This window comes from Acipenser ruthenus, chromosome 4 (genome assembly GCF_902713425.1).
Source record: "Acipenser ruthenus chromosome 4, fAciRut3.2 maternal haplotype, whole genome shotgun sequence".
Lineage (NCBI taxonomy): Eukaryota > Metazoa > Chordata > Actinopteri > Acipenseriformes > Acipenseridae > Acipenser > Acipenser ruthenus.
Genome location: NC_081192.1, coordinates 65,592,978 through 65,605,271, shown reverse-complemented (window position 1 = coordinate 65,605,271; position 12,294 = coordinate 65,592,978). Strand labels below are relative to the sequence as shown.

At 36.4% G+C, this 12,294-nt stretch overlaps 1 protein-coding gene across 7 annotated transcripts; it reads left to right on the top strand.

Annotated features, from left to right (window-relative positions):
- Positions 1-10,997, top strand: LOC117400775 (phakinin-like). Of its 7 annotated transcripts, none has more exons than XM_059022662.1 (9): positions 1-582; positions 3,548-3,630; positions 4,329-4,485; positions 5,201-5,362; positions 6,036-6,164; positions 8,020-8,255; positions 9,049-9,131; positions 10,067-10,128; positions 10,755-10,997. In XM_059022662.1, the coding sequence occupies exons 1-8, from the start codon at positions 127-129 to the stop codon at positions 10,120-10,122; spliced, it is 1,362 nt and encodes a 453-aa protein (XP_058878645.1). In that variant the 5' UTR covers positions 1-126; the 3' UTR covers positions 10,123-10,128; positions 10,755-10,997. The 7 variants fall into 7 exon arrangements, with proteins under 7 accessions (XP_058878645.1, XP_058878646.1, XP_058878642.1 ...); XM_059022663.1 differs by having other exon boundaries at positions 10,752-10,997; XM_059022659.1 differs by lacking the exon at positions 10,067-10,128 and adding an exon at positions 9,738-9,807.
- The last annotated feature ends 1,297 nt before the right edge of the window (positions 10,998-12,294 follow it).

Below are 12,294 nucleotides of genomic sequence, written 5' to 3'. Positions count from 1 at the left end.
AGAAAACAAAACAAATTCCACTAAACCTGCTAGTCTTAACAGATCCTGGGTGGAGGCAGTGTTTTGAACATACAGTAGTAGTGATGTCCACAGGTACACTGGCTCTCTGCACACATTGATCTCAGCATGCCTCTGCCAAGACGTAGGTCTTCTTTCCTTGGCCAACAGGCCCAGGCCCCCCAAGCTGATCGCCCGACTGGGGGAAGCCGGAGGGTCAGCGTTGGGACAAGCAGTGGTGGCTATTCCCGGACTACGGGGGTCTATGTGGGGATGGTGCCCATCGGTGGAGCCAGCAGCCTGGGCACCCGGGTGTCCCGTCGAGCCTTGGGCATCAGCAGTGTTTTCCTGCAGGGCCTTCGCAGTACCACCCCGGTCATCTTGACTCAAGGGGTGGAGAGGAGCCGCAGCCCCACCTTTGAAAGTCTCAACGGCTGCCTGCTCGAGTACATGGAGAAGGTGCGGGCGCTGGAGCAGGTGAACCGGGAGCTGGAGGAGCAGATCAGGGTCTACCTGGACAAGAAAGCTTCCAGTGCTGCCAGCTGGGGAACACTGAGGCAGGACTGGGAGGACATCTACAGACAAGTAAGGAGAGCAGCTTGGGGTCCAAAATTGTTTTAGTGTAGGATTTTGCTTCTCTGATTCCTTCATGGAATATACAGCTATGACTAAACGTTTTGCATCACCCTATAGAATTAACTAATTTTGCTTCATAAAGTTTAATTAAACCTGCTGAATAACGTTATGTTAACATATTGAATTGGGTATATACCATTTTGTAGTTTTCCAAACACTGACAAAAATTGAAAACTGTGACATTTTGAAATCTAACATGAAATACTGTACTACTGTTATGGCATTTTGCAATATCATTTCTTTGATTACACAATGTTAAATAAAAGATCTCAATTATTTTCATATAGTTTTTTTTTATTTTTAATTAAGTCTCAATCCTAAAATTGTAGGTGATGCTAAACATTTGGCCATAGCTGTAGAGTATGAGCTTCAAAGCTTTTAAAATGTATCTTTGAGTACAGCATCTCTGAGAAATGAGAAATGAGTCTGTTCAATGTTTTTGAGTAAATGTACATTATAAAAAGAATTAAACACACTTCAAAATACAGGTCATTAGCAGTAACTACGGTATACTTACACATCAGTTAACATGTGCTTACAAAAAAAACATGAGCAGTAGTTCCATCCTCAAAAGTGTGTATTAAGGGCTTGTAGTAAACATTAGTAAATCATACTTGCAGTGTAACCACATGTAGTTCATGTAATTGTATTGTGAAGTGTACTCAAAACATACTTAAAAACAAGGAACATTTGTTTTGTAAATATATCACTCCTGAAACTAACTGAGCACTCATAGCAAATCATAATGCTCCTTATTTTACATCCTAAATGTGTTTTTTTGGGGGGGTGTAAGCAATTGATTATTTAAAATTCTAAATATTAGTATATTTATTCAAAATGACTTGTTTAACAGCATAAACTAAATCCTCCCAGTGTCATTGAAAGAATGCAAATCCAAACAAATATATATCCAAACTAACCCTAACCCTAACCCTAACCCTAAATCCTCCCAGTGTAGTTGAAAGAATGCAAATCCAAACAAATATTGCCCCCCCTGTGTTTCAGATTACCTTTTATTTAATTCAGATTTTTTTTATATGAACACAGAAGTACATATATAAGCCTTCCATTTGAGAAATAAAAACATTTATCACTTGTGAAATAAAAGTGGTAGAACTACTATCGAACACAGTGTAAATGTGATTCTGATATGCAAATGTGTACATTTTATTTTGTCGTGTCATTTTGATATTTAACAGTATTTCACAAAGCATAGGTAAACATAAAGACAGAAACATACTGCAGATGCAGGCGATAGTTAAATACAGAACAATCTTAAGAGATGTGAGTGTAAATGTACTGGGGAGTCTATCCAGATAGAGGGTGCATTTAAGTGTACACGGAAATTTTATTTTCCTTTGTTGAATTGCTTGTGCAAAAACTGTAGCAATAAAACACACAAGACACCATTTGTCAAATATATTCTACTCTTAAATCACTTATCTCATCATTACCATTTATACCATCTTTACAGGTAGATTTAGTCGAGTATTAATAGTTACTAAATTGGCATTGGTTCGGTAGATTTTCACTATCCTTTATTCCAACTTGTGTAGTCACTACTGTGAGTAATAATAAATACTTTTGACTGTGGTAGTGTATACCATTACTATCGTCATACTTATTTGTGGTTAAGCTATAGACAGGTAACATTACTTCTTAAGAAACTTGAAATGTTTACATTTTTCACAAAGAGTAGTGGAAATTATAGCCCTTGGCATGTACATAGTACTTGAGGTTGGTACTATAAACACCTTCTCATAAGAGTAAATAGGAACAAATAACAATGCATGTTTCTGAACGTGATACATACTGTACTATAAGATCTATTTACAGTCATTTCTGAGTGGAAACATGACACATTGCTTAAACAAATAACATAATTGCACAGAATGTGTAAAAGTCATCAATTACAGTATATAAATAGTAAAATGCATAAAGCCTCCTCAATGGCCATAGTTTAGATGTACCTCACAAATGGAATTCAAGCATTCTACACATTTTTTTAATAAATTAAATAATTTGATATTCAGGTAACTGTTAAAGATTGTTGTCAGTTTCGTTAGCAAAGCAGTGAAGAAAAACATTTCATAGTTCATAGTGTGAGAGGGTGGCCGGTGGTGAGGTGTAAATAACCAGGTTAGAGACTTGAGGTTGCAGTAAAACACTGAAGTGTATGTTTATTTTTAAGCCACACAGGGTAAACAAAGGAGGTCAAAAAATCAAATAAAAGGTAACAAAAACAAATGTAGCTCTTGTTAAAGCGCTAACTAAACAGACATCTTCTAGTCCCTATCTACAGTTGGGACAGCTAAGCCATTTACCCAACAACACAAAATAAAGCCAAGCATAGTAACAAGACAGTAGCGGTTACACACAGTAACAGGTTCTGGACAGTCACACAGTTGGTCCACAACAGGCAGATGGTACTTCCTTATCACAATTGCAATCTTCTTAGTTTAAACAATGGGTTTCAGCAATGCAACAACACACTTCCGCCTACTCTCCTTCCCTGAAGCTAAGACAGCCGTGCGTTTATACAGCTGTCCATCCATTAACCATTCACAGCTTGTTACAGAATTAACATAACAGGGTAGCATGTGGAATTTCCCAAACGCATCAAACTCCACGAACAGTGACATCTGGTGGCTAAACCACATTTTACGTCAACCCAGGGAATAAGGGTCTTTTTATTCTATGGCTGACATACTTACTTTCAATCACTTTGCCACAATAGTTAACAAACTTTATTTCATCAAACAAAACAGGCCTTTATAAAAGCAATGTTGTTGGGCCCGTAATATTCATTTACACTACAAGAGTACAGGTATTATTATTATTTTTTTAAATGTAATATGTTTCTTACTGTAGGTTTGATTTAAAATGAAAGTACTACCAGTATATTTTTTAACAGGTGAGTGATTCAATCCTGGATAATGCTCGCCTCATGCTTCAGACAGAGAATGTTCAAGCCAGTGCAGAGGATTTTAAAGACAGGTGATTGCTCTTTATGTATTCCCCTCCTTATTATATCCCTCAAAAAATTGACTGTAAATAAAAGATATTATTTTATATACAGTTTTGCATGTGTGTGTGAGAGAGTGCATTTACATTAGAGGACTGAAAAGTAGTGAAATAATTTCAACTTTTTTTTAAGACATTGTACGTTACAATAAAAAACACCTTCGGGGAAAAGTACAATGCATTTAAGGTTAGTTTTTCAAAAACATTTTAATAAGAGACCAAAGAAACATTGGCGGTACTGAGGTTACCCTCAGATGTGGTGTGAAATATCAGACCTACATGAAGGACAAATGTAGCTTTTGGATGCATATTAAGACCAGCACTAGAGTCATATGTTATCCCTTTAGGAATTAAGATAAAATATCCACCACTGTTAGTTTTATTTAATTTTTTCTTCTCTTTGCTGTATTCTCTTTTTGAGAGAATACAGCAAATTGTGTCTGGAGAGGCAGTGCCCTGCAGCTCACATACACACTCTAGTAAACGTTTGCTCTAGAATGTGAAATTGATTGGTTTAAATATGCTTGCATGGATGTGCATTCTTAGGATAACAGATAACAGCTGTATATTGATATGCTGAAGTGAGAGTGTGAAAGACTCAATAACATGATTATGATAACTGTCAAAGCAAATGTATTCGATGTAACCTTTATTAGTTTTCTTCTCTGTAGATACGAGAATGAACAGCCTTTCCGCAGAGCCGTGGAAGATGAAATTAACTCCTTGTATAAAGTGATTGATGATGCTCATTTAACTAAAATGGATCTGGAAAGTCAGATAGAGAACATGAGGGAGGAACTTGATGTTCTGACAAAGGGCCATAAAGAGGTACGTAATGACAAGATGTTGACGGTAACGGATTTGTATATTACGGCTCACCGCAGAAATGGTTTTAAGAAAGGTTACTTTGGATTAGATTGACAGGAAACAGAAATGAGCACAGTATTGATTGCAAGCCTCTCCGTAAGTATAAGTGAAAATCATATGTGAACCTAATGATGCTGAGATGGACACTCATTCCTAAAGGTCTCGTACTGATGAGCCAAACAGCCTCAACTGGCAATTAGAGATTTAGCGTGCAGTTGAGCCCAGATAAAGAAAGCTGTTTTTGTATCACAATTGATTTTTTCAACAATGGCTAATGATGTTGATAATGATTTGAATTATTTCCTCAAAGTGACATTAAGGTACAATGCTCCCCCTCCCCCTAACCAAAAAGATTGGAGAGCTCTGACATACATTGAATCTGAGCTTGACAAATCAGTATGTACCAATAAAGTAAAATAAACTAGTTCAGAACCTAAAGGTCTTAACACAAGAGTAAAGCCTGTATATGGATGGTACCATATATATATATATATATATATATATATATATATATATATATATATATATATGTTCTAAATCTATTATGTTGTGGTCTGCTGATAGTCCCACTTAGGTTTCCCTAGTTTAACATACATGGTATCATTTTAAAATAGTACCCAACTTTTAGTTTTTTGTGGGCTTTGCAAAGTTCCAAAGATTGTTTGTTTGCCTTCAGGATGTGAAAGTGCTTTTTAACCAGCTTGCTGGTAGCCAGTTTGATGAACCAGATGCTCCAACTGAGACAAGTCTGGACCATATTCTGGAGTACATAAGAGCCCACTGGGAGAAAGCTATAAAACGGGACCAGACAGAAACTGATGCCTATCTGGAATATAAGGTAAGGAATTTAGAAAGATATGTTTACAATATTAAACATAATTTCAAAAACATGACACCTAAATATCGCTGAACAGTACTTCATAATTTTCCTGATATTTACTACTGTGAAGGGTTTCAAACTAAATAAGGCTCAATGCTACATGAATTGCACATGCTGTATTAACTCAATAATGCTACTGCATAGTTTGTTACTTTTAAAGTTACATTATGGTAATGTGTTATTATGTTGTAATAATGTAGTTACTATTTTTACAATAATTATTGTGATCGAACACATGCATAATACATTCAGTACCCCAAACTGGGCTTAATTCAAGAGCGGATTGTTAAATTAGAAGAATATATTTAATCTGACTGCAGCCATAAAAAAATAGCATCTCACCCCATAGGGTTTAGCCTAGTGGTCTAATAAAAAATATTTGAAACATGCCAGATACCTGAAATGCAGCAGTCAGAACATGCAAATAGCTTATATATAACAAATTATACAAATAATTCAAATACTTAATTTTCAAGGAGATATGACACTTGAAATTGTACAAAGTACTAATGAGACTACCCCTTTAAATTAAAGATGTACCCTTGTCTCTATCTTCATGATGGATGGTTGACATATAACTCACAAAGTTATATACACATTGCTTTACTGGCTTTTGCTCTTGTTTCATCAGCAGTCTGAGAGTGTTAATGCCAAGATGAGCCAGAAAGAGGAAGAAGTGGAGTTACTAAGGACGGAGTGCAATGATATAGGATGCAAGATTCAGAGCCTACAAGCAGAAACCGAGTCCATGAGAGCACTGGTATTGCATGTCATGTATTTCATTATCTGCGCTTTCCTGTTCCATATCATTTAGAAATAATTTTGACAGTATGAAAGGCTATGATTAGGGGCTGTCTCTAAACAAAATAATGTAAATGAACCTGCCACCACATTGAGAGAGAGAGAGAGAGAGAGAGAGAGAGAGAGAGAGAGAGAGAGAGAGAGAGAGAGAGAGAGAGAGAGAGAGAGAGAGAGAGAGAGAGAGAGAGAGAGAGAGAGAGAGAGAGAGAGAGAGAGAGAGAGAGAGAGAGAGAGAGAGAGAGAGAGAGAGAGAGAGAGAGAGAGAGAGAGAGAGAGAGAGAGAGAGAGAGATTGTGAACCAGCTGCACTCACTCGGGTTCGTGCCCCTTTAAAAATACGACCCAGAAACACAGAAATGGAGTTTTCAGTGCTGTCGCACTGTTATTTTAATAAACACAAAAATAAAACAAAATACAAACAAACACCTAACTCCGATTTGGAGCACTAACTATACAGGTAATTTCCCTGACTAACTTGCAGGACGGCTAAGCCGTTTACCTGGCATCACACACTAACACAGCACTTACTTCTTTTTTTTGTTCTGGACTGCTCGGAAGCAGAGCACCTCTCTTCTGCTTCCTTCTACTCAGCAGCCATTAGCAGTCTAACTGCTCCTCTTAAATACCCTGCACCTGGTCCCAATTCTCAATTACTACCCAGGTGCAGGGGATAATTAAATAATAAAACAGTTAAACTAAACAATAAGACAATTAACAAAACTGATTAACTGAAAAAGCAGAAACAATCAAACAAAAAGGTGCATTCCGCACATGTTTCTCTCGCAGGGAGGTTTTAACCCCCTCCCTGCTGTCTCTCACAACCCGCTATCTCACAATATATAGATCTAGTATAACTGCATGGATATAATTACACATTTAGCAGTATAACTATCTAGCTGGTTGAGGGTGTATTTACATAGAGGGTTGGATTTGTGCTGTTCCTGAATATACAATGAATGGCTCTCTGAGCCCTGATTGGCCACAATTGCACTGGGCATTGTATAACTATGTTTAAGGTTTGTTAAACCTTTGAATTGAAAACACATTGTGTTTTTGTAACCCTCAATGATCTTGATCAGCAGTCACTTTAAAAAAAAGAAGTGTCACTAATTGTAATAAAGATAAAGTTCACATATTTCCATTCTTCAAATCAGATGTGTCCACAAAAACCAGCTACACAAAATTTCCACTAAAGGGCCCCTTTTTAACATTCTGAAAGTAGCCACAGTCTTTAATTCAGATTTAAACAAAAACAGCATATGCCTGAAATAGGTGCTCAAACACATTTCATACAGTATCATTACTATTTACCCCATCAATGACGATAGCCAGTAACCCAAGAGACTATGAAGGGGATTGTACATCATCAGGCAGAGTTGTGTGATGCAGTGTTGTGTGATACGATTTCTAATCTCTGTCAGTGGGATGAAGCTTAACAGCCCTATACCACACATGCAGATGAGCTTGGCTCTTTGCATGGTGGTTGGGACGCTCCTTTACTGTGTATGTGGTTGCTGTTTCATGCCCAGCTTCCGCCCATTGGTAGCTACATGACTAGCTGTGCAGTGCTTGGTAAGAGTCAAATGTGCCTAATTACTCGAACAACATAACAGGGCAGAATACCGGCTAGTTGGAATACAAAACAAAAGTCAATTTTTACTTTTCAAAATGAGAAAAGTAAATAAATTCACTCAAACATCTCTTGTTAAGTTTTGAAAATGTCATCTAAGTACATACAGTATATTACTATTACTAAAGTGTTCGCATAGTCTTGGAAAAAAATAATAAACCTATTTCTATGTTCTGTATTCACAGAAACGGGGGATGGAGAATTCCTTATATGATGCTAAGCACTGGCATGATATTGAACTGCAGAATCTGGGCTCTGTGATTTCTAAGCTGGAAGCAGAGCTGGGTGAAATCCGAGGAGAAGTTGATCAGCAGAAAAAAGACTATGAAACCTTGCTGAATAACAGAATGAAACTAGAATTGGAGATCAGCTCTTATCATGGCATATTAGATGGAGAGGAAAGCAGGTACCATCCACATAAGTAAGTGGACAGGATCTAATTAAGGTTGTATCAGCAGTCTCCCTTTAATTAGTTTTTTTGTTTTGTTTTATGTCACTATTTAGTAACTAAGATTTTAAAAATCAATTCTACTTACCTTAATTAGCTAAATATATTTGTTTCACTGCCCTCTCTTGTTGTTTTGATCAGCTATTTATTCCCGTCTGGGGAATTAATTAGAATTGAAAAGTTGAACTAAACTATAAAAAGCACACTGAAGCTAATAAGTATAGTGAAATAATGTTGAGCATTCTGTAAAATACTGAGTTCATATTGAGTTAATACTATATACTGATATTTACCTGTGTGGACAGAGATTGCAAGAACAGGTTATGTCATAAAATAAATTAAACACTCTAGATTTTGGTTAGCTTGCTGTTTAAATTCTTAAGAAGCTGTGGGTTAGAGTTAATAATCAAATCAAATATTCTATATCTAATGCCTCAGTATGAGCAGAGCAGATCAGTTCATTGCCAGATCATCCAACGTCTGCTTTGACAATCTAAAGCAGTTTAGACCCAAGAAATTCAAAGAGATTTAGACAGCATACAAAATTAGGCAGAAACATGTTAATATCTTAAATAGTATTGCACACCAGTCGCAAAAATGTAGGAATTAAATACAAAGCCATTGGGATCCTTATGAGATCAATCAACTACAAGAAACAGATAAGCAGGGTCAAATTACCGTGGCTTGTTCCTAGCTTTTCTTATTCTTATGTTCCTATAATGTGTGATAAATCCACTGAGACATGTTGCTAAACTTCTTCATCTAGGTGGGTCCATGGGGGCCCAGCAGATAGTGAAGGCCAGCCTGCTAGCCACCATTCAGAAACACAAGACCCAGAACCTTCCACAAGTGGGTACAATGAAATACAGAGATTAGTGTTTGAACATTTAAATAGATAATAGATTGGATCGATGAATTTAAATAATATCTGGTATTCTGGTATTCATAAAACTTTCTATTTTTAAACAGGATGCTCAAAGCTTTATACTACACATTAACATATTTTTTCTAAAAGACAAACACACACCTGATACATTTAGCAAACCAGAAATAAACAACCCAGATATTCAATGCGTCTTGTTTTTAATAGCATTGTTTCTTATTTGTTTTAGAAATGTAATTGATGTTTTCTTTTTCTGAAAAAAATGTGACATTTTGGAGTAAAGAGCTTTTAGAGTATGGTCCACAGACAACGTGTCTGCATGTCTTTAATTTAGTCCTAGAGTCACACTATATCACTTAACATAAGTAATTAGCAGTAATTAATGTATTTTTTATTATTTGGTGAATTGATTATCTCTCTACTTATAAAATACAGATTGGCAGTTTATTAAACAGAACACTTTAGAAGGCTGCTGGCACTTTACTATCACATTCTTTAAATGTACACCCCTTCAAATACGTACAGATTGATTTTGAGAAGGAAAAAGCTGGTTGAATTTGTCAATTTTTCAGAAACTTCATGGAAAGTTTTAATACAGTTTATTCTGGCTTCTGTGCTGTGTATCTCTCGTGGCACTGCTTGGTATGTATTTATTAATTCAGCAACTTTACTATATATTTGATGAACTCGTTACAGCTTTCAAACCACTGTATCAGATCAATGAGCAACTCTATTGGTAGAGAACTTGTCACCTTTCTGATTGCATCTTTTTAGATGCTTTTTAAAAGTTTTAAAACCTTTTTATCATTACAATAAGCTTGTCAGCCTCAGACCTTAATTGTCCCCCATTATTAATTCATGTTTTATAATTAGTTATTGTGTTAATTAATTACTTTTTTAGATCAGTTTAATTGGAATCACTATACAGACAATCTTGGAGTACAGTATAGGACTTAATTGCAGGTCAGTCCGTTTGTGCAAATTCTGACGTGAATTTCTACAAGCCCTATCTATTCATGACATATACAACCTTATAGAATGCTGATAACACATTTGCATCAAGAGCAAGGTTTTGGAAATGTGTTCTGTTAGGGAAATGTAGTCATAAATTAAAATTAGGTGTCCATTTTTGTCAGAATTATTTTTGTACCTTCGAGTTTTTCTAATAAAACTAAACCCTATTAGTTAAATTCTTATGCCTTTATGTTTGTAAAATACTGTACAGTAAACAGCATTTTAATCATTTATTAAAAAGGGGGGATGTATGGGGCATGATTTCCAAAGCTTGGCAAGTGGATTTTTCAATGTACTCACAATTTCAAAAGTATACAGCTACATTGATATTGATTCATTGCTTTTCACTGTAAATGTAATGTTCTGTTTTGCTTTAAATAATAATTTTGTCTACATAAATATGCAAAAAATGTAATTTGCTTTTTTAGTTCCAGTTTATTAGTCCAAATTTACTCAACATAGATGACCAAGTTCTGAAATTCAGGCCCTTGGTGTTAATTTAAGTTCATTTTAAATGTATTACTGATTCTGTGAATATTTTCAATTATGAAGCATTTTTCTTTTTGTTTTAGCAGGTTTTTCCTCCGCAAGTCAAAAATAGAAGACACAATTACAAGACATGATGTAATATGAATCTGTAAGAAGGAGTTTAGACATATTTCTAAAGAGGGTCCTATATTTGTGGTTGATATTGCATTTCAAATTTGAAGATATTAAGTTGCTTTTAAGGCTGTGACATCTGACATCTAGGCGTGGCTGTACCTATCTTAACCTGCATTTTGTGACTGAATAAAACCTCACCCTCATGCTAAAATTTATTTTTGTTTCATTTTTTAAGTACAGTTTGGCTGGTAATGTGTCACATAAAATGTTTACATCTAAAACTTCATTTATTTAGTTACAAGATTAAATAAAAGGCACCAAATCAGCAGTATAAATACAATAATATCCTATAGCAATGGCCAGAAGAACACTATAGTTTACTAATATAGTAGCTAAGTCATATTATGGAATTGTACAAATAACTATGCATTTCCATAGGTTTCTATAAATGACTATAAATATCTACAGTTTTCCAAAAATATACAAATATTTTTAGAATTGTTGAACGATGATAAAAAAAAGCCATTTTAGTTTTCTATATACATCTGTCAATTGCTATAGGAATAAGATAGAGCTGAATAATATCCTTTTTAATTCTATCAGGATAAGGTTTTCTGCCGTTTAATAAAAATGTTATTGATTTCTTATACTGTTACTATTAAATTGAAGGCACAATTTGATAATGTCATGAGGACTAAAATTGACAAAAACCCTGGGAACACAAAGCCAGCTAAGCAGGCAGCCATGTGTACACTATAAAATGTTCTATGTAAGTTTTTAAAAGATTTATGTCTGTAAAGTGTGTGCAGTATATGTAAGGCACTGCATAATATTGTAACAAAGGGATGATACCGGGACTTCCCTATGTGTGTCTGTGCTTAAACTGTGTGTGGGGACTTTGCTGAACTGTGCTATTGCAGTGATTGCACACGCAATCCTGCAGCTGTGCTGTTTGCGCACGTGGAAATCGTTCTGACTGCAGCCTTATGCTTTACTGTTTGGGACTCTGCATGCAACTCTGCACCAGCAATGACCTGCACGGTCGGGGTTTCAAGGGACCGTTGGGTGCACCTGGAGCTGGGGGGGGGGGGGGGGGGGGGGGAGTTATAAAGATAGCAGCCTGTTTGTGCTGTTTGTAGTCTCTATGAAGACCCTGCTGCATTGCTGTAACCTGCTATAACAATAAAAGCGTTACTGTTTGGAAGATTCCTGCTGCCGCAGTTTGTTCCTTCTTCGCTAATTTATTACATTGGTGTTCAGAAGCAGGAAGGATCCCACCACGGTCCGGGACCGCTGCATCTTGGGCCTGGAATTCCTCCAGCAGACCGGCAGCAAGCTGGACCTCCAGAGGGGGTTCCTCAGAACCGTCTCTCAGTGCTGCTGGCAAATGCCTACAAAAGGGCCCAGCCCTTGCGGTGGACAAACCATGGTAACCAGTGACCGCCCCGGGATGACCCTGCAGGGACCAGTGAGCTCCACACCACCTGTCTCCAGTCCACAACTAGCCCGGCC